Source organism: Melanotaenia boesemani, chromosome 18, assembly GCF_017639745.1.
Source record: "Melanotaenia boesemani isolate fMelBoe1 chromosome 18, fMelBoe1.pri, whole genome shotgun sequence".
Taxonomy (NCBI): Eukaryota; Metazoa; Chordata; class Actinopteri; order Atheriniformes; family Melanotaeniidae; genus Melanotaenia; species Melanotaenia boesemani.
The window spans coordinates 2176810-2202508 of record NC_055699.1 but is presented as its reverse complement, the minus strand read 5'-3'; the positions used below and the strand labels follow the sequence as shown (position 1 = coordinate 2202508).

General features: G+C 40.7%; 3 protein-coding genes across 8 annotated transcripts; 1 reads left to right on the top strand and 2 right to left on the bottom strand.

Moving 5' to 3' along the window:
- The first annotated feature begins 7 nt into the window (after positions 1–7).
- lrrc31 (leucine rich repeat containing 31) lies at positions 8–9294 on the top strand. Its single transcript, XM_041968323.1, has 10 exons — positions 8–424; positions 918–1106; positions 2883–3026; positions 3241–3408; positions 3610–3774; positions 3869–4051; positions 4509–4676; positions 4749–4913; positions 7688–7843; positions 8552–9294. The coding sequence occupies exons 1-10, from the start codon at positions 412–414 to the stop codon at positions 8932–8934; spliced, it is 1734 nt and encodes a 577-aa protein (XP_041824257.1). The 5' UTR covers positions 8–411; the 3' UTR covers positions 8935–9294.
- A 1053-nt stretch (positions 9295–10347) lies between these two features.
- On the bottom strand, positions 10348–14971 carry lrrc34 (leucine rich repeat containing 34). 4 transcript variants are annotated; one of them, XM_041968326.1, is made up of 10 exons: positions 14601–14971; positions 14012–14121; positions 13878–13942; positions 13379–13468; positions 13007–13135; positions 12786–12881; positions 12531–12682; positions 12289–12444; positions 10862–10988; positions 10348–10788 (listed from the first exon to the last, which is right to left on the bottom strand). In XM_041968326.1, the coding sequence occupies exons 1-10, from the start codon at positions 14705–14707 to the stop codon at positions 10543–10545; spliced, it is 1278 nt and encodes a 425-aa protein (XP_041824260.1). In that variant the 5' UTR covers positions 14708–14971; the 3' UTR covers positions 10348–10542. The 4 variants fall into 4 exon arrangements, with proteins under 4 accessions (XP_041824260.1, XP_041824258.1, XP_041824261.1 ...); XM_041968324.1 differs by having other exon boundaries at positions 10349–10788; positions 12531–12685; XM_041968325.1 differs by having other exon boundaries at positions 10350–10788; positions 12531–12685; positions 13379–13465.
- Positions 14972–15599: 628 nt separating this feature from the next.
- mynn (myoneurin) lies at positions 15600–25199 on the bottom strand. Of its 3 annotated transcripts, none has more exons than XM_041968321.1 (9): positions 25112–25199; positions 24485–24549; positions 23264–23537; positions 22236–23167; positions 20507–20666; positions 18905–19083; positions 18703–18795; positions 17954–18079; positions 15600–16511 (listed from the first exon to the last, which is right to left on the bottom strand). In XM_041968321.1, exons 3-9 carry the CDS (start codon positions 23527–23529, stop codon positions 16123–16125), a joined length of 2145 nt encoding a protein of 714 aa, XP_041824255.1. In that variant the 5' UTR covers positions 23530–23537; positions 24485–24549; positions 25112–25199; the 3' UTR covers positions 15600–16122. The 3 variants fall into 3 exon arrangements, with proteins under 3 accessions (XP_041824255.1, XP_041824253.1, XP_041824256.1); XM_041968319.1 differs by having other exon boundaries at positions 23264–23534; XM_041968322.1 differs by lacking the exon at positions 24485–24549 and having other exon boundaries at positions 25112–25139.
- Between the last annotated feature and the right edge of the window lie 500 nt (positions 25200–25699).

The window sequence follows — 25699 nt, the reverse complement described above, 5'->3', positions numbered from 1 at the left end:
AGACGTTGAGTTCTTCTGATCGTTCTCAGGACACAAACGTAGCAGCAAAATCAATGTTTGTCTTTTAATGGCTATAAAGACCAAAGTGGTGCCAGAGCAACTCGACTATCGTTTACATATTTATTTTGTGTTCTCCAACTTCCGGGTTTAGCCACCTGACGAGCACGAGACGTGCAGGTGAATAACTACCGAGGGAAAAGGCGTTTTAGAGAAAACTCGGTTTAGATACCGGCTCCTTTCTGTCTCATATCCAGAGTAAACTGCAGAGAGTTGCGTTCAGGTGGTGTGGTCTTCTGTAGCTTTTATTTCCATTTTGTAATGCTAAAACAAACCGAGAACAAGTCACCTCCACAACCGGGATTTTAAAAACACCAAGTTTATTTTTCTGTTGTACTTCGACTCCAAACTGAGATGGAGTCTGCAGGTAAGACGACTTGTGTTGTCAGCTGTATAAACCAGCGTTTGCATACTGATATTTTACTACAACCAGATATTGTTTTTGTCCTGGACATTTATAATCATTTTTCCTGCCCCGCTGCCTTTGAATCTGTTCAAGCAAAATAAAAAGTAAAGTTTGTTTTGATGGTTTAATACTAACATATGTACCCAAACCACGACATTCAGGGCTCCTGCAATTCCTTAAAGATTATCAGACTGTTTTTGATTACTCTGATTAAAATCTGAATATCTTACTCCTCTTGTAAAAATATGTAAGCCATCTTAAACACGGTCTAGTCAGAATGGAGTGTTTTCATTGAGGCCAAATTTAACAGTAAAAAGTGCAATAAGTTGTAGTTTATTTGATATAGTATTTTGAAATGCTGAAGTAATTACTAATGTATATGCTAACAGACAGTAATTAGAACCAAATTCAGATCATCCTTTCTGTATTTTATAATTGTCATATGTCTGGTCAGAGGGTCAGCGGGGGCGGGATGGCAGCCAGAGACGTTCCCCTCTGGATGTCATCATGAGTCAGATCCGCAGGAAACGCTCGTTCTCAGACAGAAAGCCGCTGGGACGCTTCCTGTCCTGGACCTCAGACCGGACAGGGATCCCAGAGGATGGAGAGTCCGAGGGCAGAGGGGACAGAGGACAGAGCCAAGGTGAGGAGGCAAGATGGTGAACTCACTTCATTTTTTTATTCTCTTACACAACACAGTCAACTTTGCAGGGTTTTTCTCTGATGGGAGGTGACTTCCTAAGCTTCTTAAAGATAAAGTGTTAACTTGGCATTAGTCATATCAATCTGACTTATAAAAACTGACAATTTTTTAAAAGATTTTTTTGTTTTCTTCAGTGTTGTTGGAAGGATTGCATGGCTCAAGGAAGTCGGGATCTTTCAGTAAAAGCCGAGGCATGATGTGTCAACCATCTGCAAAAACACACGCAGACAGATATTAGATATTAGACATGAAATCAGACACATAACAACCAAAGAGAAGAAAAATGACTACAATAGTGGACTAAACATAAAAAACAAAATAACTGCAAACAGTTCCAAGATACCTGATATGACATGCAAAATTACTAGAGATTCAAAATAACACGACACAGAACAAAATGTAAAGAAATCAGATTAAAAGAGATTAAAAACCATCCTTACTGTCATTTACCTTTTATTACCCATGAGATGTAGCGTCACCGTTCTCACTCCTGTTACTATTTGTGTTTGTAATTTTAATATTACGTTAATGCAGAAACTTTTTTATATTGAGTTTGTTCCCTGCCTTCATTTTCCGTGCTGGGATTTGGCATCTGAAGAGGTTCTTAGGGTTCCCTATAGATCAACCTTTGGGAGAGTTAAAGCTACATCTCTGTTTTCTTTTACAAATAAATAAATAAATCACGTTTGCTCTAATGGTTCTTGTCATATTCCCTCATGTTCTTGCCTGATTTCAGGCTTGATCACTTGTCTGTCCCTTGTCTTACATCTCCCACATTTTATTATTGTTATTTTTGTTTTCTAAAAAAAAAAAGATAAAAAAAAAAATTAGAAAGACACAAGATTACCACTAAAAAAGAAAACACAAAACAGAAAAAATATTTAAAAGCCAAATGACTGCTGTTTGCAAAATTAAGGCACATCGTGACCATGTAGAAAAGCTCTAATAAACAATTGACTGGAACTGGGAACTGAAACGAGCACCTAAAGTAACAGAAACAACATCAGAAATACCATCAAACTAAACACCAACAACTCGACTCAAAGGGAAAATTACTGCTGGGATTCGAGCCTGGTTGCCTTTATTCTCATGGCACATTTTAAACAGAAGGTTATCTAAAGTGATTTCCAGTAAAAAACAAAGTTTGAAAAAAATTAATAATGTTTAATGACTAAAACATGAAAATCATGATGCAACAGAGTAAAAACAGGTCATAAATACTAAAACTTTAAATACAACAATTAAAATCTGAGCTGACGTTGATCATCATGTCATCATAAAAAGACGAACATCTGCAACAATAAATGAAACAAACTGGCATCACAATGTTTTTTCTTTGACTTTTACTGCAACCTGCACAGTTTTTATGGGTTGACAAGATTTTTGTTGAGACTGTGGATGAAGTGAGATATAATATGATTATTTCACTCTTATTTGCATGTATTTGGAGGACGTGACATGCCAGCCAGTGTTTTAAGGTTGAACCAGTTATCCATATAACAGCTGTCTTCCAGACATTTTATCAGTGTTGTGGTCCATTCGGTCAAAAAAAAAACACGAAGATCAAGGACGTGACTTTAGGAGGAGTAATATTGCTGTAATGTAATCTCAGACCAGTAGAGGTGTTTTGTACTGCTGATGCTGTGGAAATGATCTCAGAGAAGGTGACCCCTGGCCTCCACATGGTAAACATCAAGTGTGATATGTGCGTTTCAGGTGTTGGAGCAGCAGCAGAAAGCGAGCGCCACGTTGGCTGGGGACGGTTGTGTGTTTTCCTGCAGAAGCTGGGGAAAAAAGCCGACAGCAAGAGCCTCAATCTGGCTCATTGTGATCTGACGGCTACAGACCTGCTGGAGCTCGGTACAAACACATACATGTAATTCAGGTGTTGTTGGATCATATCACAGAGGATTTTTACCTTGAAATAATTCAGAATCTGATAACTAGTGACCATTTAAATATCAAACCTGCAGATAAGATAAAGGAAGGAGACATGATGTTGACCACTAATGCAGGCTTAAATAAATAAATGTCAGTTCAGTTCAACTCTGATTTTCTTGTCTTGCCTCTTAAGCATCGTTGCTCCAGTTCCTCCCCCAGCTGGAGGAGATGAACGTCTCCTGGAACGAGCTGATTGGTGGAAGTCTGACAGCACTCACCTCTCACCTCCCGCAGGTGGACGGGATCAGGATGCTGAAGCTCTGCAGCTGTAGGCTGAATGCTGATGATGTTGCAGCTTTGGGTGAGTCCTCAGCACAGCTTTTCATCTGTCTACTGTTGTTGGGTTGTTGTTGTTTTTTTAGGAGGACACAGTTAAAAGCACAACAAACCTATGTTCACACAAAAGCTGCAGGAGTTCATGTTCTAACTATGACAGGTTGTAGGTTTAAAGACGAAACCAGGACTCTGTGTGGTCACATCATCTGTTCTGTTTATTGTCTAGGTGAGGCTCTCAGCTGTGTCCCTCTTTTGGAGACACTTGATTTATCTTGGAACCATGGTGTTGGGGACGGTTCTTTGCAGGGCTTGCTGGGGAAACTTCACCCATCGCTAAGAGAGCTTTACCTGGTAGCTTGTCAGCTAACTCCAACAGATGCTACTGCACTAGGTACTGACTTAACAGGTTCCTACTTGATGTATAATGACAGTTTTATTACATCGCTGATTGACTTCTGTCTGTTTCTGTGATGTCTTCATCTCAGGGGGGATGGTGGCTGTTCTCCCCAGACTCGGTGTGCTGGACATCTCCCATAACCCTCAGCTCACACAGGAAGTGGAAACTGGTGGTTTCAGAGAGCTGGCCGCCTCCCTCTCTCACGCCACCTCCCTCACCGTGCTTCGGTTGCAGGCCTGTGGTCTGACAGCAGAGGGCCTCAATGCTCTCGGTAGGAGGTTTACAGAGGAAGATTTTTTTTGTCATTAAGAGAGTTAGGGTTAGTTTTCTTTCTTTCTTTTCTTTTTTTTTTTAACCCAGTTTAATCTAATCTGGTAAAGACAAGAAGATTTTTTTTACAAATTTGTCTTGATGTGTCATTGAAAGAGGCCATGCTGTATTTCTCGTCTGGGCGTGGAAGCTTATGAATGTGGCAGATAAACTGTTCTACATACTTAAAAGAATTTACTCTTTGTAGTTCGATTTATTGTGTGATCTTTTGTGAAATATCGTCAGTTTTATTTAGTTTCTTTGCTTGCAAATTGCATATTTTATTCATGTGTTTCATCCTGCGTATGATGAAGAACTTGTTGAGGATGCATGAGCAGAGAGATGACGTATGACGAAGAAGTCTGAGAACATCAGGAACTTTGAGATGCATGTGTTCTCTCCTCTGTGCTGTCCTGCAGGTGGCTCACTCCGCTGCCTCCCCTCCATACGAGAGTTGGACCTGTCATGTAACAAACGTCTGGCTGGAGGACTAAACTGTCTCACCTTTCACCTGGCTCACATCACACACCTGGAGATCCTCGACCTTCACCTCTGTTGTCTCACGCAGGCTGACCTAGAGGCACTGAGTGAGTCTGTGTATCTCAGGCTGAATTGAAATAGCAGGTTTTCGTAGCAGTCATGTGACGTTTAGTCTCCAGTTCAGGTGCTCCCGTCTCTGACGGCGTTGACGGAAGTCAATGTTTCGTCTAATAAGGAGGTGGGAGGCGTAGTCCATCCTCTGGTCTCTGCCCTCCCACTGACACAAATGAGGCGGATGCCACTCAACAGCTGCAGCCTCAGTGAGGAGTCCTTCACTGCTCTGGGTAAAACACACACACACACACACACTATGGTGATAAAGATCATTTTAAAAAGAAATTGTGTGTAAGCATTTAGTTTTAAAGGTCCCATATTATGCAAAATTCACTTTTTAATGGTTTTGGAACAGTCATACTGGTCCCCCCGCATGTGTAGGAGACCCGTAAGTGTGAAACTCTTTCAGGCGCTCTCTCTCCCCCCTGCTCCACCTCTAGGGAAGTAAGCGCTGAATTGAGCGAGTTTGAAAGCGTGTACGTTAAGACGTCATAAGGGACAATAACCACTCCCCACAGAGCGATGGACCCGCTTACCGGCTCTCAAAGCCCGCCCTCTAAAAATCACCTAGCGCCCAGTGTTTTTCCCTCTTCGGCAACCCTCGTTAGCGGACATGGCTAAGCGACAGAAGCACTGTTCTGTTTGTGGCTGCATAAATGAACACGAAAACGTTTTTTTTACTTCCATCCACTGAACCCACGAGGACTGAGTGGATTAATTTTATTTTTGGAGGAAATGTACCCGGAAAACTTCCAAAGGTTTTGCATGTCTGTGGCCAGCATTTCAAAGAGGACTGTTTCCACAACATGGGTGCATGGAAAGCAGGCTTCGCCAACCGTTTGAAGCTGAAGCCAGGTTCAATACCAACTGTCCGTGACACAGCTGGAGAGGTAAGAGCAGTACTGTTAGTCTTCTTGCTCGAACTTCTTCAGGAATGGGTTCCGGTGTTCCGGCGTTTGTTTATCCTTCACTACGCTGTAATCAGCGTCTAGTAACCGCTAAGGCCTAACCTGTCAATCACCTCATGACGGGCGATGCGATGGGCGGAGCCAACAGCTGAGCTGCTCCACCAGGGTTCCGCCCACCATAAACGGCACATTTCTGAAGCTGCTAAAAAGAGGGAGGTGAAGAGAAGCCGCTGCACTCAAACTGAGGGTCGATTTGTCCATACCATGGCGGAAATATTTCATTTAGATATTAATGAATGGTCTCAGATTGGGAATAAAGTGTATAATATGGGACCTTTAAAAGGCCATCGTGCATGTTGACTTTGTTTTAGTAAGTTCTATAACGTTTAATGTAAATACTAAAGACTGGAAGGTAGGGCTGCCTAATCTCAATTACGATCTGTGTTTTGAAATATCTTAAAATTGAAATGATCCGATTATTTACTCCATCGCAGTTTACTCTTGTGTTGTTTTCAGTTGGAAATCGATCCCAACTGGCATTGCAGCGCTCTGCTGCAGACTCCTCCCACAGCCCGCAGCGCTTTGCTGCAGACTCCTCCCACAGCCCGCAGCGCTCTGCTGCAGACTCCTCCCACAGCCCGCAGCGTTTTGCTGCAGACTCCTCCCACAGCCCGCAGCTCTCTGCTGCAGACTCCTCCCACAGCCTCCTCCCACAGCCAGCAGCGTTCTGCTGCAGACTCCTCCCACAGCCCGCAGCGCTCTGCTGCAGACTCCTCCCACAGCCCGCAGCGCTTTGCTGCAGACTCCTCCCACAGCCCGCAGCGCTCTGCTGCAGACTCCTCCCACAGCCCACACGGTCTGCTCCAGACTCCTCCCACAGCCCGCAGCGCTTTGCTCCAGACTCCTCCCACAGCCCGCAGCGTTTTGCTGCAGACTCCTCCCACAGTCCGCAGCGCTTTGCTGCAGACTCCTCCCACAGCGTTTTGCTGCAGACTCCTCCCACAGCCTGCAGTGCTTTGCTGAAGACTCCTCCCACAGCCCGCAGCGCTTTGCTGAAGACTCCTCCCACAGCCCGCAGCGCTTTGCTCCAGACTCCTCTCATAACAGGCCAAAGCGCTTTGCTCCAGACTCCTCCCACAGCCCGCAGCGCTTTGCTGAAGACTCCTCCCACAGCCCGCAGCGCTTTGCTGCAGACTCCTCCCACAGCCTGCAGCGCTTTGCTCCAGACTCCTCCCACAGCCCGCAGCGCTTTGCTGAAGACTCCTCCCACAGCCCGCAGCGCTTTGCTGCAGACTCCTCCCACAGCCCGCAGCGCTTTGCTGCAGACTCCTCCCACAGCCCGCAGCGCTTTGCTCCAGACTCCTCCCACAGCCCGCAGCGCTTTGCTCCAGACTCCTCCCACAGCCCTTGCTTCTATTACTAAATGACATCACCTTGTAGCTCATTTGCATAGTGCATGCTAAGTGGGTAGGTTCACCTCAAGAAGAGAAAATGATCTGTATTTGCTTAATGAGCTGAAAAATCAGAGCAGACCTGGAGGAGGTCTAAAAGAGACAGGAGCTAAAACAGAGCTTTCCCAACGTAAGGCGGAAATATAAACTGAGACATGTCTTTTATGAAGTAAATAAAGATTACTTGTTAACTTACTTGTTACTGTTGTTAACCAGTGGTTACAAGTAAAAGTAAAAATTTAGTCCAACGCTGCTGCTTCTCCTGCTGATCTTCTAGTATTATTTGTAAAAGCTTGAACGTAATCCATTTTAAACTTATTCCAGAACCATATTTCTGATTATGACACATTAAAAAATAAAGAAATAGAAACACAGTGACTTCATATGGACAAACAAGTAAAAATCCACACTAGTTTTCCAGAAATTAACTTACAAAAATCAAATTAAACTTAAATCTGTAATTTGTTTGATTGTTTGAGAGGAGGAGGAGGAGGACGAGGAGGAGGAGGCTCCAGATAAAAGCTGGAACATGTGACAAAAAGAAATGTATTTCTAAATATGACGAGCGTTCCCATGAAAATGAAGGTGCAGATAATATTTCTCTCTCTGTATGTGTGTGTGTGTGTGTGTGTGCGTGTGTGTCAGCTCTGGCAGTGCCGTACCTGCGCAGTGTGGATGTTTCCTGGTGTAAAGTGGTCGGCGGTCGCTTGGCGCTCCTGCTAGCGGCTCTCCAGCCATCCGTCGTCATGGAGCTCCGCCTCAGCAGCTGTGACCTCACTACTGATGATGTGAATCACCTTGGTAACGAACATACACATCAGTATCACGACATAATTAGTACTTAATGCTGTTGTTGTTTCATAATTCGTTTTAAGTAATTTCAAAATTATTTATGAGCAATAAAGGTAATTTATTACCTTTTAAACTTTAAGTTTCTACAATAACTCCATCATTTAATTTTCTTATTTAAAATAAAAAAATGTTTCAGATTGATTTGAAAGCAAATATTATAATTTTTAATGATTCAGATTCTAAAACACAAGCTTGATTTTTTTCTTTTTCTTGCTCTTAATTATTGCAAAAGAAGTAAGAAAATATTTATTTCAAGATCACTTTTAAAAACAAATGTTAAAAAATACCTTAACAGTACAAAGCAGCACAAATATAAAACATACAAGATATATGCCAATTAAATCTCAGCTGAAAAAGCTGTTGGTAAAATTCCTTACTAAATAAATTCTTTTTAAAGCTACAACAATTTGCGATTTAGGTTTGTATGGATTGTTTTGGAAAAAAAGGAAATAATTTATAAGAGATTACATTTCAGTACCTTTACTGAAATAAGAAAAATCAGAAGAAGTTACTGTGTGCAGGATTAATAAAAGCAAAGTCAGTAATATTTTTATCAGAATACTTAATCTCCATAAAACATTGTGTAGACACTGTTTGAAACAGGCAGTGGTACCAGCAGTGGTCAGAGCTCAGATATTATCATGTTTCTCTGCACAGCTGCAGTGTGCAGACGAGGCTGTCTGTCCTCTCTCCAAGTCCTGGACCTGTCCTACAACGGACCGGTGGGTGATGATGGCTGGTCGGCTCTGTTTGAGGCAGGAGGTCTGGGCTCGCTGGAGGATCTGGACCTCAGCCTGAGGCCTGCAACCTCTGCTCCCTGCACGGTCTGGTTGCCCGCCCTGCTCCGCGCCCTGCCTCGAATGCCAGCGCTGGCTCGGCTGGCCATGCAGCGGTGGACCGTCGGATCCCAGGAAAGACGGCAGCTGAACTACAGCTTGAAGAACAGAAGCATCCAGCTGGAGTGGGATCCAGATGTTTCAGACTTGACATGTAAGATGAAAAGCCAGGAAAAACCTGAGAAGAGTCAAGTTGAGGAGTAGAGACAAGAAATTCTGAGGACTGCACTGATTCAGTTTAGCTATGAGATTTCAAGAGTATTTTAGTTTCCTGCAAAAAATCATTTCTAGCTTTAAATTTTATGCGAAGTACAAGATGCTTCTTCTCATATATCAATTATTTTATGTCATAAAACAATCTGATTATTTGTAAATTTGTCTCAAATATCTACTTTTGACTGAATTTCCATTTGTCGTCTGCTCTTGTAGAGAGAGGTCAGATTATCTGGTTTAAAGAGATTTTCATTTTATTCTTATATTATTCCATCACAAGATAACTTTCAAGGTTGAAAAGTCTACAAAAAGGTAGAAGATAATTAAATATAATATTAATTTTTTCCTCAAGCCCATGACAATCCAGATATTCCCTTATCTTGAAAACACAATGACTGTGAAGCTGAGCTGTGGTACATTTTGGGGGCTAAATGCTAAGATACTAACAGTGATAATGCATATGATGAGAACACAGACCTAAAAAAGGCATGAGCATCCTAACTTTTACATATATTTTGTACCACTAAATATTTGTGTCACCATATATGAAGGTGTGAAATCAGTTTAAGTATAATCACTTGTACGTGTTAGGCAGTATTGATCAAACTACATGTGCAACATAATTCTGAAAGTGTAAAAAAATACAAGTCAAAGTACAAACCTTTAATCTGGCCTTTTACAGTGAATACTTTCAGGAAACGTAGTTTTGCTGCTGATGCATGGAGCTCCCATCCACTCTGAGTGGTTCAAGTTTAGATTTGTTTTGATTTGTACTTGCATTTTTTCCCCACACATTAAAAAGCACATGTCCAGCCTCCAGCCCTCAGCAACCCTGAATATTATCCGGTTTGTCTAACGAATGAATGTTGTAGCATGTTAACATGCTAATGGATGCTTATATAGGAGTACAAATAGTTGTGCTGGAATTGTGTTTTAGGTCAACGTGATCAGTAAAGTCCTCAGAGTGCTTAAAACAAAGAAAATCATAAGTTTGATAAGCCAGTAAACACTGCTGGGAAGAACAGCTACAGAGCAGCTGTTGTTTTAAGTGAGTAACAGGAACAGACAAACAATAGTTTATATGCTTAGTCCTCCGTTATGGATCACATCAGCAGCCATAACCTTGATTTTAAAGCTGAAATCAGGTGTGATCAAATGAACCTGATACTCATTTTGAGTTTTGTAAATCATCCTGATAATAATTGTGTTTAACTGGTCATTTTCTTTTTTTTCTCAAAAAAAAAAGACAGATTTTGGAGACAAACTAGATCATTAATATGAGAAAACCAGTTATTGTTCCCTCAAGATGAAAAAAATTACCTCATAATCTGAAGACAACAGCATTGTTTTTAGTTACTGACAGACTTACAAGACAATTGTTAGTTAATTTATACACCTTTAAATCTGTGCACAGCACTTTTAAATGTAATTATAATTAAGTCCATTAGCATTTTTTTCATTAAAAACATCACACTGGTTTATCTTAAACTTTTTGATGGTGTTTATTTTTATTTTTTCTTTCATGCATTTCTGTTGTGGAATGTGAGGAAACTTTGGCTTTGCTGCTCATGAGCAGAGCTGTTCAGGAACGACCTGCTGCTACTTGATGTGTAGAGGAAAGGTAGCTTCAGGGCTCAGAGCAACATCACTGGACATGTCTGCTGCAGATGGTCGAGTGGTGTCCAAGTCTGAGCATGTGTCTGACCTGGTACAGTCTGTACAGTTAATCTGTTTCCTCAAACTATGGAAGACTTCAGCGAGAAACACCTGACCGTCCACCTCGTATGCCCTGACATCTGTCTGCTCAGGCGGCAGGCGGCCGCTGGATATCAGGTCTCTGAAAGCCTGAAGAAAGTAACAGATGTAAATATGAACATGTGACAAAATTGAAAATCCAGTCCTCTGGAGTTGGTTTTACCTCGCAGGCCAGCTCCTCCGGGTGGTTTCCCCAAATGTAGATGTGTGTTAGAGTTTTGTTCTTTTTCATAGCTTGAGCCAAAGACAGCAGACCTTCTGACCTGATGTTGTTGCTTTTGACAGACAACCTGGGACAAAGAGACAGTGTATAAATGTCAGTGTAAACCACAGTGTATAACAACAAATTTGATTAATCCAAGGGACCATAAAAGCATTACATCTTTCACAGACACAGCAAAAATATTCTCCCGTTTGCTGCTTTCTTGTGAAAAACTGTATTCTATGAGATCTCCAGACCTCAAAATTTCTCTCTATTAGGTAGACAGTTTTTTCTCATCTTGTTATAAAAGTTCAGTTTCTGCTCTCCTTCTGACATCTTGTGGTAAAGATGGGCATAGAAATTACTTCCAGTGTCAAGTAGGGGTGTAACAATACACCGATCCGCATCCATACATCCATCATATGGTCAAACAGCCAATGACATCTATTCAAAGGTTGTTCAAAAATCGACAACCATTTTAGAAATGCGCTTTTATTTTGAAAATTGCTTTATTTTTTTTAAGTTCCCCCTGCGTGTTGTTTTCCGCTTAACCTCCAAGTGCAGGTATTATGGCAAGCAGCAAGAAAAGTCGCGAGCTGTGTGTAAGCAGTGTGTGTTGAGATTGGCCCCGCCCACTGAAACTCCTCTTCATCATAGATACTTGCAAGTAGCTCATCTTCCTAAGCTTCTTATCCTCAGACAGTTGCATTCCTTATTCGACCCAAATACTAATGACTTCTGCCCTCTGACTTATTCTTGTCATGTCAGCGTAGTGTGACCTACATTAAATGTTTCTGTCACTGACCTTTGACCTTTTTACACTCTGTACCATGAGGTCCAACATTAAGTAAAAAAGTTTCCTCCTCTTCAAAACTAAGAAGAAAAAGCATACTTTATTCCCTGCACACCTCTAAAAAGATCAGATGCTTCATCCTCACTTCTAACAGCCTTAATAATAAGAGAAAAATTGGTTTCCAGTCTTTACAAGTACTTACTTTTTCCTCTGGATACCTGTCAAAATAAGTGACAAGCTGGACTTAAAAGTGAGAAAAAGAATGTGTTCTTGTTACTGTGACCTAAAACTCCTTTAAAATTATGTTATTTTAAAACATATTTATATAAACTTAATATATTTTCTTCCTTTATGTCTTAAGACCTTTAATATCTGCAGGTCTTAAAGTTCCTAAAGTACAAATGAAGATAAAGTCCCAGTTCCCAACTTCTGTCCAGAGTGAAGTAATGGAGGGTCTAATGGAGATGCAGGTTTCAAGGATTTTAAGGTTACTGTTTTTTTTTCTTTATTTTTTTTCAGTCAAAATCATATTTGCTCAAATGTTTTGATCAAACAGAAAAGTTGCACGAATGATAAATAAGAATATTGAACTCACTCTTTCAAGACGCAGCCTGACCAGGTGATGGCTTTGCTTAGATACGTAGCACCTTCATCCTCAATCCGATTGAAAGACAGATTTATGATCTCCAGGGTCATGTTTTGTGTCAGCACCTTAGCAAGATGGCATGCACCATCACGGGACACACGATTGCTGCAGAGATCCAAGTAAACCTGAACTGAACTAAGTAAAATAGTGCTATTAGGTTTGTAGACTTTTTGAGTTGTATTTGTTCATACCAGTGCAGGTCCAGGTAGCGCAGGTGGTGGTTCAGCCTCAGGCCTTCACTCAGCCTCTCCATCCCAGTGTCAGTCAACCCAGTCTTCCCCAGGTGGAGCTCCACCAGGCTGCAGTTCACTGCCAGCATCTCAGAAAAGTGCACCACCCATTCCTCCTGATTTAACAGTCAGATTTAACTCACACAGCGTGCTCCAAAAGAACAACACAACCTTTTCCCAACATGAGGAACAGACTTTAAAATGACGTGTTTCTACCTGGTGGCTGAAGAGAAGCGGTCGGCTGATATCCACAGAACGAAGAGCCGTGTTGTTTTTCAACATGATGCTGAGAGCTATCACACTCTGAGTGGCCTGCAGGGTCAGAGAAAAGCTCAGAGAAACTGCAAGGCTGGAAACAGTACAGCTGTTCCCACAAACAGCCTTCCACCTTTTCAGTTTGGTCAGCTAGAGCACACACTTAGTATGCATGTGTTTACCAGGTCGCACTCAGACAGCTCCAGTTCCTGAAGTGTGTTGTTCACCTGCAGCATGCTGACCAGGTACATAGCTCCGCTGTTTCCAATCTTATTACCTGATAGCTTTAGAGAGAGCAGCCTGCTGTTACACTGCAGAGAGGGAAAGAGAGAGAGAGAGAGCATAATTTTTATATGTTTAAAGTCCCCTCTGCAACAATAAACTTTATTTCCTTATTAAAACAAAGTGCCTGAAAGCACATCTGATTAGAAAGAAAGAACTATTTTCTTCAGTTCAAGCTGTTACCCAATGAGCAGCCATGTTTTACATGATAACCAGTGTAAACAGAAGGACACCAACTTGTAGAAGATTGTTTGGTTGTTTGTGAAACAAACCTGCAGGCTGCTGGCAAGGACTTCTGCTCCTTTCATCTGAATATCATTAAACATCAAGTTCAAAACACGCAGAGTTGAATTCTCCGGCTGCTTGAAAACACATTAAGAAAATGTGAAATGGAAAAGTTATAAAAGTCACAAAGTTGTTTGCTTTTATTTCATGTTTGTGAAATCCATATGAAATACTCCATATAGTGATGATAAAGCTTAGCTTGAGCAATAACCTTTTTTATCATCTACAGCAGGACTACTCACTTCGGTCCTACGAGGGCCTCGGTCCTACGAGGGCCACAGTCCTGCCGGTTGTCAATGTTTCCCTGCTCCAACACACCTGACTCAAATTAATGAGTCATTGTGCAGAACTTCATAGGCTGTTGGATCCATTTAATGTGAGTTGTGTGTTGGAGCAGGGAAACATTGACAACCAGCAGGACTGCTGCCCCCGTAGGACTGAATTCAGTAGTCCTGATCTATACGAAATTTATTAATATCCACCTACCTGTAAAAGGTCAGCAAGATGTCCAGCCCCTTCATCGCTTATGTTGTTGTATCTCATATCAAGATCTATTTATAGATAAAAATGAAATAAAACAAATGAAAAATATGTGATGTTGGCTGAATGGGATGGCTTACCTGTCACATGCCCACTGTTTTGCAAACATTTTGAAAGGGCAAGGACGTCTGGATCCCCAAGTCTCTGAATGTTTTTCAGTCTGTTTCCTGTCAGATTTAAGGTCAAATTCCTGCCACACAAACAGCAGGAGAATGGATTTAATTTTGTTTTACACAGTGAGCGTAACAGAAACCACTGGCTTTTCTGAAAATAAATTTGACATTTCTGCTGAAGTGAAACGTTCTTTGTTCTGTACTGAATATATGAATAATGGCTCCAGTTGCACTACATTTATGACTTCATTTATTCAACTTTATTTACATTTTTGATTACTTTACAAAAAGATGTACACTACCGTTCAAAAGTTTGGGGTCACTTCCCTATTGAATCCCATGGCAAAGTGACCCCAAACTTTTGAACGGTAGTGTATAAATAAATACATAAAACTCTTTTGCAGGGTTGAGAAAATATGTTTTTGTTTACTTTTTTATAGGAATAAATAGAAAGGACCCGGATGTAAAATTCGCTCTGGAAGCTAATCTGCGCGAGATTTCGCTAAAATCTTAGCTTTAACTTATTTAAGTTCTCACTCACTTATTTAAGACTCACCCTGTTATCGCTGTTTCTTCTAAAGCGTTTAAAATGTTCGAGTTCATTTTTATCCCTTGTGCTGAGCAGACGGCCTCGTAACATTGTGATGTACTTTTGTCGGCCATTATTACGGACGCAAGGCAGTTGCTAGGCAACGAGAGAGGACGACCACACCGGAGATAGATTTCCTACATTTTATAAACCTCATTTTAACAGTACATTAAATAAACTAAACATTAAGTTTCCTTCATACTGCAAGTAAGATCTGGTTAGATTTATTCTTCATAAAGTTTTTGTTTTATGAAGAACCGATAATCCATTATTTTAGTATTATCATTGTATACTTTCTATATTTTTAATGTCAAGCTGACTTCTTTTACTTATCTTTTTAATTGCATAATTTGTTTTGTTTTTTTATTCTAAAACTGAATGCAAATATAATAATAAAAATCCCATTACAATGCTGAAACAGAACTTAAAAATCAACATTTCCTCTATTGCCTAAACATTCTGTAAACGTGTAACGTCTTCTAATCTTGATATTTATATATTTCCACATAAAAAAAAAACAAAAAACACATTTTATTAATCTTTAAATCACTAACTTAAACCACAGCCTGTTTAAATCGCCATGGAAAAAACAGATTGTAGGGAAAAGATGGATAATGGCTTCAGAGCTAAAAAGCAATAACAATGAAAGCATGCCTTTAAAATGCAGCAGTCATACCCACGGCTATAAAGAAAGCAACCTAAAGAAAAAGTCTACACTTAATTTTCTACCCATTTTCCCAATGACTTCATTCTCTTACTCAGCAGATACAAATATAACAAAGTAAACAAATATAACGTCAGTATAACTGTATTGAAGCTGTGAAGCCATGCTGCCGTTTAGAAGAAAATAGGGATTTTTTTGTTTGTTTGTTTTCTAGTCCAGTATAATATATATATAAAAAAGGCAAATGCTGATTTTTTTGGTCCCTTTTTATCTTAAATTTTATTTTCCTGGTTTATTTTACACAATGATGGATTTGTATATGTAATCTTTTTGTCCATACAAGTAATGCAGATGTTTTATTCAATCTTTTTTCTTCTAAAAAGAAAGCACAAAAAAAAAAGCATGAAATGAAGTGATTCATGTTCAGCAGTTTTCAGACTCGAACACTAAAACATCAAATTTAAAAAATTATGGCCTCTAATAATTGACAGTTTGTCTATGATACATGTGGAACACTTAGTAAATGGTTAAGGAAAAACAACTTCATTGTGACTGTAATGCTCCAACTACAGTAAATATTAAAATAATGGAAGAGCTGTCACTTTCTCTACTGTTCCAACCAAACTGCTGGCATTTCCAGCTGGCTTTTATGTTTGTTTCTTTTTTGTAATGAGTCACCGTTACACTTTAAGATTAGACATTTCTAAATGTTGATCAGAGGGTACTTTACATTAGCCTGAATGTGAGAACTGACTTTATACAAACAAGCTGACTGCAGCACACAAGTTAAAAAACGAAGATCTTCCAGCAGCGCGACCTCTGGGCTCACTGCTGAGGGGCGCTGTTCTCTGCAGTGTCCACCGTCCTGATGATGACGATCTGCTCCAGGTCCTGGGCGGGGGAGTCCTGTGGCCGCAGCTGCTCCACCAGAGCATGGAGGGTGTCAGAGTTGATGGTCTGCTCCTGGTCAGTTTCGAAAGTCACCGGTTCGGTGGTGGAGAGAGGGTGATGGCTGGGCTCCGACTTGAAGTCCTGGATGCAAGTGGTGGTGGTGCCGTTGGAGGAGGCCGTGGATGGTGCTGTGGCTTTGGGATTGGGGGTGCCTGGTTCAGGGTTGGGAGGCTCACCTTCAGGGATGGTAACTAAACCTTTGGTTTCCTGGGAGAGTTTACTCTGGACAAAAGCTACAGGATGACTGGAAGCAAGGAGGACAACTGCAAAGAAACAGACAAAGAATGTCTCAAACATTTATTTATAGCAAGACATACACAAGTATCGTTTGCTGTTTTTCTTTGACCTTGTGTCAGAGGCATGCATCTGCACAGAGAAATAAAGGAAAGATGAGCAGATAACATCATCTCTGTGTTAGTTGAATGAGGTGTTACGTGGTAATGGTGTTAGCTGGTAATGAGGCTTAGGAGGAAGAACTATGAGGTGTTTGGTTCCATGTTTTCGTCTTTATATTTTCTCTAACATGAACTTCTATTCAACCTAACTTTATGGTTTTTTGTGTGTAAGAAATACTGAATAAATCAAAATGGAAATACTCTGCCTGTGTTCATTCTCAAAGTGAAAACTTACAGGAGCAGGTTTGAAAGGTTTAACTACATCTGACATACAAGTTAATGAAACTTGATCTGACTAATTCCCCTGTACTTGATGCAAAACCAACATTGTGCTTCTATTACATTAGTTAGCTGTGCAAATACTCAGGAACATTCACCAACCTGACAGATGTGCATATGTAACATTACCCTGCTTTTTTAACAGGATGAAAATACTTAAATAACAAAACAAAAAAAAACTAAATGTAACCTGGATATTCACTTCAGAGCAGACTTTAAGTTTGAGCCCTCAAACAAAACCTGCAGTCTGAAGTTGTCTAAAGGAAAACAATAATAAACGTGGAAAAAAAGGGGAGTGCTGTCCTACTTTCTGCACGACTCTGCACCAGGAACAAAGCAGCAACGGCGCCATGTTTAAATATAACATGGATTTTTTCATTGTTTAAGACCACACGCAAAGAAGAACGAACACAAACTGATGGATGGTCACCATTTTCCTCCTTTGTCCCTGTGTTGTTTTCTTCTTTGTTACAATTTAAGGAAGGTGTAACACCACTATGACATCACATTATTATGCAGCTGACGCATCGACTATTATCCGGCCAATTCGCCACCTACTTGGTTAGGAAACAGTTGGCTGTGGAAAAAGTATACATTGTTATAATATTAATAATAGTCGGTGTGGCTCAGTGGGTAGAGCGGTCGCCTTGTAGCCTGAGTGTTGCCGGTTCGATCCCCAGCCTGTCGAGTTCATGTGGAGGTGTCCCTGAGCAAGACACCGAACCCCAAAGTGCTTCTGATGGGTCGTGGTAAGCGCCTTGCATGGCAGCTTCCTCCATCAGTGTGTGAAAGGGTGAATGTGATGTATGATGTAAAGCTCTTTGGGTATAATTCCAGGTACAGTAGAGCGCTGTATAAATACGGACCATTTACCATTTATTATTATCTAAAACAATCTAAACAGTTATATGTCAAAGATTTTAAACTCCAGCAGTGCTAAAGTATTTTTTTCTTGTTTTTCTTGAACTAAAATGTGTAACAGAAAATAAATAACATGTTAAAATTGGTGAAGTTCTATCCCATCAGCTCACCAGCTCGGGCCCTCTCCTTGTGCTGCCGAACTTCGTCAGCATGAGCCTTCTCCTGGTGTTTGATCATATTCTTCACGCTGGCAAATCGGTTTCCACACAGCAGGCACTGCACACCGGAGTTTCCATCTGCAGGAGACACACCAACAAAACAATGGTCCTCATTTACCAGTATCTTCTTCCAAACCTTTATAAGTTTGTTCTTAAGTTGTATTTAAGAAGATTTCTTTTTTACGAAACTCTGTCAGATTCACAAACATGTTTCTGGTCTGTGAAGTTCATTTACATGTTGGATTTTCAGTTTTACAAAATACAAAAATATCGGGTCAAGACCCCTTTTTATTCAAATGTGAGTTTTCCAACCATTCAGATGGAACTTAGGACTTTTTTTTTTAGTCCACTTTATTAAAATATCCCTGTAAAGAAACTGATGACACGTTTCTAAAATCCCACTTAATTTTTTCTGTCTGAGTCTATGGTACATTCCTAAATTTAACATTTAATAACATCTCATCCTCATTTATCATCAATAAAGCCAAAATAACCCCTGGCCAAGCAGGAAAGAGAGCAAAAACCTAAATGAGCATTTCCTACTAGAGGGTTTTCACCTAATCACAGCTCCAACTTTTACCTGAACGTCTATACAGCAGAGCCACACACACTGTTGTAATCAAGTGATAAGACATATCGTAAGTTAAACATCTTTTATTTCAAGTTTTACTACCCATAAAGAAAAGTCTTTGAAAACTCACCTGGGTGAAGTCGTCGCATGTGTTTCTTCAGCTCAGAAGATGTCACAAATTTGGCCTCACAGTCTGGCTGTGAACATTTGTACGGAGTCTCACCTGAAACACACACAGCGATGACCAGTAATGTTCTCTCTGCTCACACAGACCAGATGTCGCTGTGTTACTCTGACCATTCCTGCTTCAGCTTGATAAACCTGCCTCTCACCTGTGTGTTTTCGTGCGTGTGCAATGAGCGAGGAGGAGACGGAGAAGGACATGCCGCACAGATCGCACTGGTACGGTTTCTCTCCGGTGTGCCGTCGCTTGTGATACGTCAGAGTGCTGGACTGAGCAAACGCCTGCCCACAGACGTCACAGACGTACGGTTTCTCCCCGCTGTGTAACCTGTAGCAACCAGAAACCATGTGAGACACCACAACAACTCCTGCAGGTAAATGCTTAAAATGAACAGGAACTAATAAAAACAACTGATAAAAACTAGGGCTGTCAAAGGTAACGTGTTAACTAATTTATGTAATTAATTGCGTTAAAACTTTGAACTTTATTAACGCATGCGCGGCATGACAAGCCCCATACATCCGTCACTTCTCTGTTATGACGGCGGGACGCGGAGAAGCCGGGTGGTTCTATAAAAAGGACTTGAGAATAAACTCAGGGTTAATGGTGCGACCCGTGGACGTCGCCTCCATGGAGAATGGGGGTGTTTTAACGCACGCTTTTCTCGGTGAGGGGGTTCCACACCCGCACATTTCCCGACTTCTTTAGTGAACTTGTGACAGTCCAGCTGCATTTTGTTTTTAGCAGGACCTTCTCTAACACCATGGCTGATGAAAGGATGTAGCTGTAGAAAGGATTTACATTTCAGCTATGCAGGTGCGGGTCTAGAAAAGTTCAGATGGGGGGCCAGGCAGGAGCACTGACCAGGAAAAGGGGGGCACAAATGAGACCTTTTTTTTTTAGGTCTAGATTTTATAAAATTTTAAACTGATTCTTACAACTAACGTGATCATCTAATGTAAAAAAAGTGAATAAAAACTAGTAAAACAAGCAGCCAATGATGTATTTTATCAGCAGGTGATGCTGCTGTAGGACTTTTATCACGGCTGCACAAACACTCACACTTCAATGATAAAAGGAAAAACCTGTTCTTATCCAGATCAACAGTTTTATCAGAGTTTTTTTATCAATGTCGGCTGTTTAACTTCAGTCGGCACATCTGCTGCTTTCAGGACAGAAATTATCACCATGGAGACGGTTGGTGAGATGATGATATATGAATTCTGAATTATGATCTAGAACATGGTAGAGATGGTTTAGAACAACATATAGAGGTACATTACATGCTGCATTTACTGACCATTGGACATCTGACATTTACCGAAGAGAAGGTCAGTTAACAGTAAATATTTGTAGCATCGGCTCGTTCTGGTGATACGTTGCAGTAAAAACTGGCAGATTTAAGGCGTAGTCACGGATGGGGATTAATCATTTTGAAATTATCTGAAATTTGTGATTAATTTGAAAGCTGTGATTAATCTGATTAAAGATTTTGATCATTTGACAGCCCTAATAAAAACACATAAAGAGTTTTCATATGCAACTGTTAAATAAATAAGAATATGTTTTCTTTTCCTGGACATCAGCATCTCTGATGTGGATCATATACGAGCATTTACGGTAATAAGAGCATGTGGAAAGAGCGTTTCTTTGTTTATATGAAGAGATGACGTCCCATCGCTTTCCTGTTTTTATGCAGAGTATTTGGATTGTACACCGAGACTCCTGAAAAACCTCCTCAGCTTCATACCTGATGTGTATTTTGAAGTTGGACGAGGTGGCAAACTTGAACCCGCATCGGTCACAGGTGTAAGGCTTCTCCTCTCCGTGGTGCATTCGGCGGTGAGCGACCAGCTGACACTTCTGAGCGAAACACTTGTCGCAGTCGGAGCAACTAAACGGCTTTTCACCTGGAAACGACATCACAGATCAAGTCAGACAGGGAGGGTTGAGTCCAAGAAAACCTGAAACTGTCAGGCTGACCATCAGAAACCAGCGTCTTCTGGTTACACTCATCACTTATGAAGTGATGACATCTCATTCCTTACAATATAATCCTTAGAAAACTGTTTTCAACCTGAAAAACAGACTCAGAAAGCTTTGGAGGGAAAATAAGCTCATCAACTCAAATCAATTTCATCTGTAAATGCAAATGAAGCTCCTCCTTTACAACGACAGAGAGCCTGCGTAGCTCCACCTTTACAGCATCAGCTCTAAAACACTGGAGCAGATTTCCAGTGTCAGTTAAATGCACCTTATTAACAGCTTTAAAATACAGATGAATATTTTATTTATTTATTTACTTGGCTGAGTTTAACACTTTTATTATTTTGCTTTTATTTATATTCTTCGTTTAACTAATTCCAGTAGGTGTCAGTGTTTTTTCCTTTTGGTTTATGTACTTTTTATCTTTCTCTGCACTTCTGTCCCTTTTTGTGGTGAACAGCACTTTGACCAACTGTGGTTATTTTGATTTACTTTACAAATAAAATAAAAAAGTTTGATTTTATATTAATAGCTTACAGCAATATAAAAATGGTTTCCATGGAAGAGTGGCCATTTGTGATGGAGGGAAACTGGGGGAAGGTTAAAAGACATAAGAGCTGGACTGAAAGTCAGTGGCTACAGGTCTGACGGAGTCATGAATCCTCCCCAGACTCTGGACCTCAACATTACTGCAGCAGTGTTGCATCATCTTGACAGTAAACAGAACAAAAAACGAGCTTTGGAAAATCCTTCAAGAAATCTGGAGAAGTATTCCTAAAGAACCCTTAAAGAAATGCCCAGGAAGCTGGTCTAAGAGGGTTCAAGCTGTGTTGAAGAATAAAGCTGCTCATTCCAAAGATTAACTTTCAAGCTCAGTAGAACTGTACAAACTATGTTTTTGTCTTATCTACTGATTTTCCATTTGTTTACAAGTTTGAATATATCACTGCACCTTCTTCCTGTTATCCTGGAAGTAATGAAATGAGGGGTGGCTAATGACCTGTGTACAGTACTACAAATACAAACCATGTCTATGTGTTCGCCACATCTCCACATATAAAAAGATTTAGAAAATAAACCCTTCATGCTAAACATTACCGGATATCTTTAAACCCATAATTAAACTGATTAAGAAATCACTGATGTGTTTTTGAGTTGTTGAAGTTATACATGTCAACCAGCTTTAATCCAGCACTGCACACTTAATTCCAGCTGGCATTCACTGGACACACACGCAGTAAAAACAATACTGGTTTGTCTGCTGCAGCTGGTACACAACCACACCGAGATCATGTGACAGGATAAGGGAACAAACATGGTGAATAACATGGCTGGACTGAAACCTGTTGTTGATCAAAACTTTGATGTCCCTGTTTTTTGTTTTTATACTGACTGTAACAAACTTTTAGTGAACATTAATTATTTTCAGAAAAACAACCCTTAGACATTTCACATCATCACAACAGGTGATTTCCTGATCCTGCTGGGCTCACCTGTGTGTATGCGCAGGTGTGTTTTCAGCTGCGTGGCTTGTCTGAAGGTCTTGGAGCAGAAGATGCAGGAAAATGGCTTCAGCCCCTTGTGGATTTTCTCGTGTCGACGCAAGCTGCTCACATCTTTAAACACTTTGCTGCACTCGGTGCATGTAAGCTCACCTATATCTGCCAGATTCTGTTCCCCTTCTTCACCTTCCTCATCATTTTCTTCTGCTCCTCCGCTCTCCTCTCCCTCCTCTGAAATCCTCCTCCTCCGACCTCGGCCCCTGCCTCTCCCTCTTCCTCTCCCCCTCCCACGGCCCCGTCCTCTCCTCCATTCCCCACTACTCAGTCGAGGTTTCTTGATCTGAGGCTCCTCCTCCTGTGAGGGGCTCCAGTCTGCAGAAGTGTCTCCAAAGTCTTTCAGACTTGTGTCAGAATCGCCTGCAAAAACATCTTCACTTTCAGAGGCTCCTCTTCCCCTTCCCCTGCCCCGTCCTCTCCCCCTGCCTCTCCCTCTTCCCCTGTAGCTCTGGATTTTGGGAGTGCCATCAGTTGAGCTGCTCTGCTCCACCTGCTCACCACTGAAACTCTTCGGCCTTCTGCCCCTCTTCCTGCCCTTACCTCTCCTAGCATCTGTCAAGGGTTTGTACTCTTCATCACTTCTGTCTGCACATTCTGAATCAAAATCTCTGGACATCTCTGGATAATTCTCATCTTTGCCACCCTTCTCCTCTTCATGCCAGTCTCCTCTGACAGAGACGATAGACAAAGGAAGCGGGGAACTGGGACTGCGAGCGGAGCCAGGACTAGGACTAGCACCTTCTTTATCCATCTCTGACTGGGACGTTTCACTGGGCTCAGACCAGTGAGGGATCTCTTCCAGATATTGTGTAGCCTCAGGCATTCCCAGGAAAACAGCTGCTCGGCGCACAGCAGCTTGTCTGGTGCTGAAATCAGAAAAAAAACATTTAAATCTTCCAAAAGCTGAGGGAATATCTACTGTAAAAACAACCACACCTTACAGTTTAATCTGTTTTATTTACCTGCTGAGATTCATCTGTCCCGTGTAGATAAACTCAAGAAGCTTCTCGAGAGAGTATCGGCTGACCTTGTCAGGGTCTAAAGTTGTGACCTCTTGACCCTGTTCAGCCTGGGCAGAGAAATATTCGCTAAAGGCAGCTAGAATATTGCGGTGAGCTCTGAACTCGACATCTTTCACCATGATGGTTATATCACAGAGGAAGTCCATCTCCCGCTGCTGATGTAGGCGTTGCAGGAGCAGCCTCCCATGGTTAACGACATGAGCCATTACTGCTGCTGGTAAACAAGGGAAGGAACAGTGAAAACATTCATGCCCGCAGTTACTACTTTACTTGATTTTAATGAGTGGAGACATGTTGACAATATAGTTTACCAGTGGATGAAAATGAATAAAACTGTCACACTTAAACAGTTTCTTTAAGAACATTAGCTGGGTTGTGAGTCTGTTTTTAATAGTATAGACGACCTTGTCTTACTCTAGCCCACTCTTTTGTTAATTCTGCATTTTATACAAAGAGAGTGGTAGGCAACAGGCAAGAGGAGAGGACCATGCAATGTTGATTCCTTCATCTCAAACAATGTACTGAAACAAAAGCTAACAACATCAGTGGGTATACCACAAGATAAAATGTCAATGTCTCAATAACTTGTCATGTGTGTTGTGTTGCCTTGGCCCGGTGATGCCAAAATGTCAACAGCACCATGAAGAGGACTCTTTACATACAAGCTGTCATTGGACCAGAACATTTAGTCGCTGGTTCAGACACTTTTCTTTTTTTTGAGTTAATCACCTTGTTAGAGAACAACGTGCTACTGAATAAATACTTAAACACAGAACAATTGTACATGTCCATTCAAAAGATTAGAGAAAGTTAAAATAAGTCCACCTGTGAAGGTTTTAGCACATTTTAGGTCCTGACTTCATACTAAAGCCAAATATCCCAAACTTTTGTGACTAGTGTATATATGTAATGTATATGTATTCATATGTGTGGCTTTGAAAAGACAAGGGATTTTGGGATTTGCAAAGAATGAGAGACAGAGAGAAAAAAGTGGATCATCACCTGGTCTTACAAGTGTTTACTGAAAGGCATTCAGTATTTCAGTTTTCAGTGCATGTTTGCGTTGACATAATGAACCACTTATAAAAAAGTACAACAAATGACCTAAAGCCATTGTTTTTCTTCGTCTGTGTGTAATAATAAGAACAAACAAAAACTTACTCTGAGTAGTGTATGACTGCTGAACAGCCAATTTATCCTCTTTAATTATCGATTAGAAGGTTCCTCTGGTGGTAATAGTTACCAAAAACAAAGAGAGAACACGTCAAACTCATGGTGCTCATCAACAGTCTAATCAACCATCTACCATCGCTATAAACAATTCTAACTCTGCATCCTTTACAGGTGAGATGAAGCAGTACTTTTTGGAAAATAAAAGCTCCCGCCTGCTTCCTGAACGGGCCTTCAGCTCCGGCTAATGCTAATAGCAGCGTCGGAGACCAGCTAAAATGACCTCTGATGGCTCTTTATAGTTTCAGCCGAATTTGTAAAAGCTTTGCATGCTCTACAAGCCAACACAAAGACATTCATGCTTCACACATTTCTGTGGAGCGCATCTGAACGGTGAAGCTGAAGCCAATTGTTTTTGTAGCAGTTAAAAAGCGCGGAAAACAATGTGCTCTTATTTCGAAGGTTTGACTACAGGCGGGGTCGACGTAATCTGGCACAAAATACGACGTTAGGGTCATTTCAGCGACGGGCCGTGGAAACATGTTGTTAAGTTCGTTATTTGTATTGTATAAGTTTGCTATTTTAATCCACAGTAAAGTAAATAAAAGCAGAAAGTACCTTCTAATATCCGCGATCTCCAGCCATTATCCACGTGACGTCAGATTCTCGCGAGACTTCACCCTAGATCAAAGATGTTCGTTTTCTTCAAGATGGAGATCGTCACACCTCGACAACGAACGTTGGTAAGATGGGTCAAAATCTTTAATGTAGCCTACCGAGTGGTAGCAGAATAAATTTTTACTCCTAAACATAACAAAATGGAATAATCTGTAAAAATGTATTATTTTTATTAATTGATTGATTGAAAGGTATTATTTAATAAAAGACAAAAAAGAACAAAAGAACAAAAACAAAAAACAAACAAAAACAACAAATAACAAAACAAAAGGAATATATAAAAGAAGGAAAAGTAAGATTATTCCTTGGAGTGGGAAGAAGCCAACGCGTATTCACTCCCACTCCCTTAGCCACACACCATTAACTGCCTCATATGTATTTTATAATATACCTATATAATATCAGAAGATACTTGGATATATATTAATAAAAACCATTAAAATAACAATGTCATAATCAATAAAAGAAACAATATTTATACTTATGTATTCAATAACTGTAGTAGTAATAATAATAATAAAAATAGTA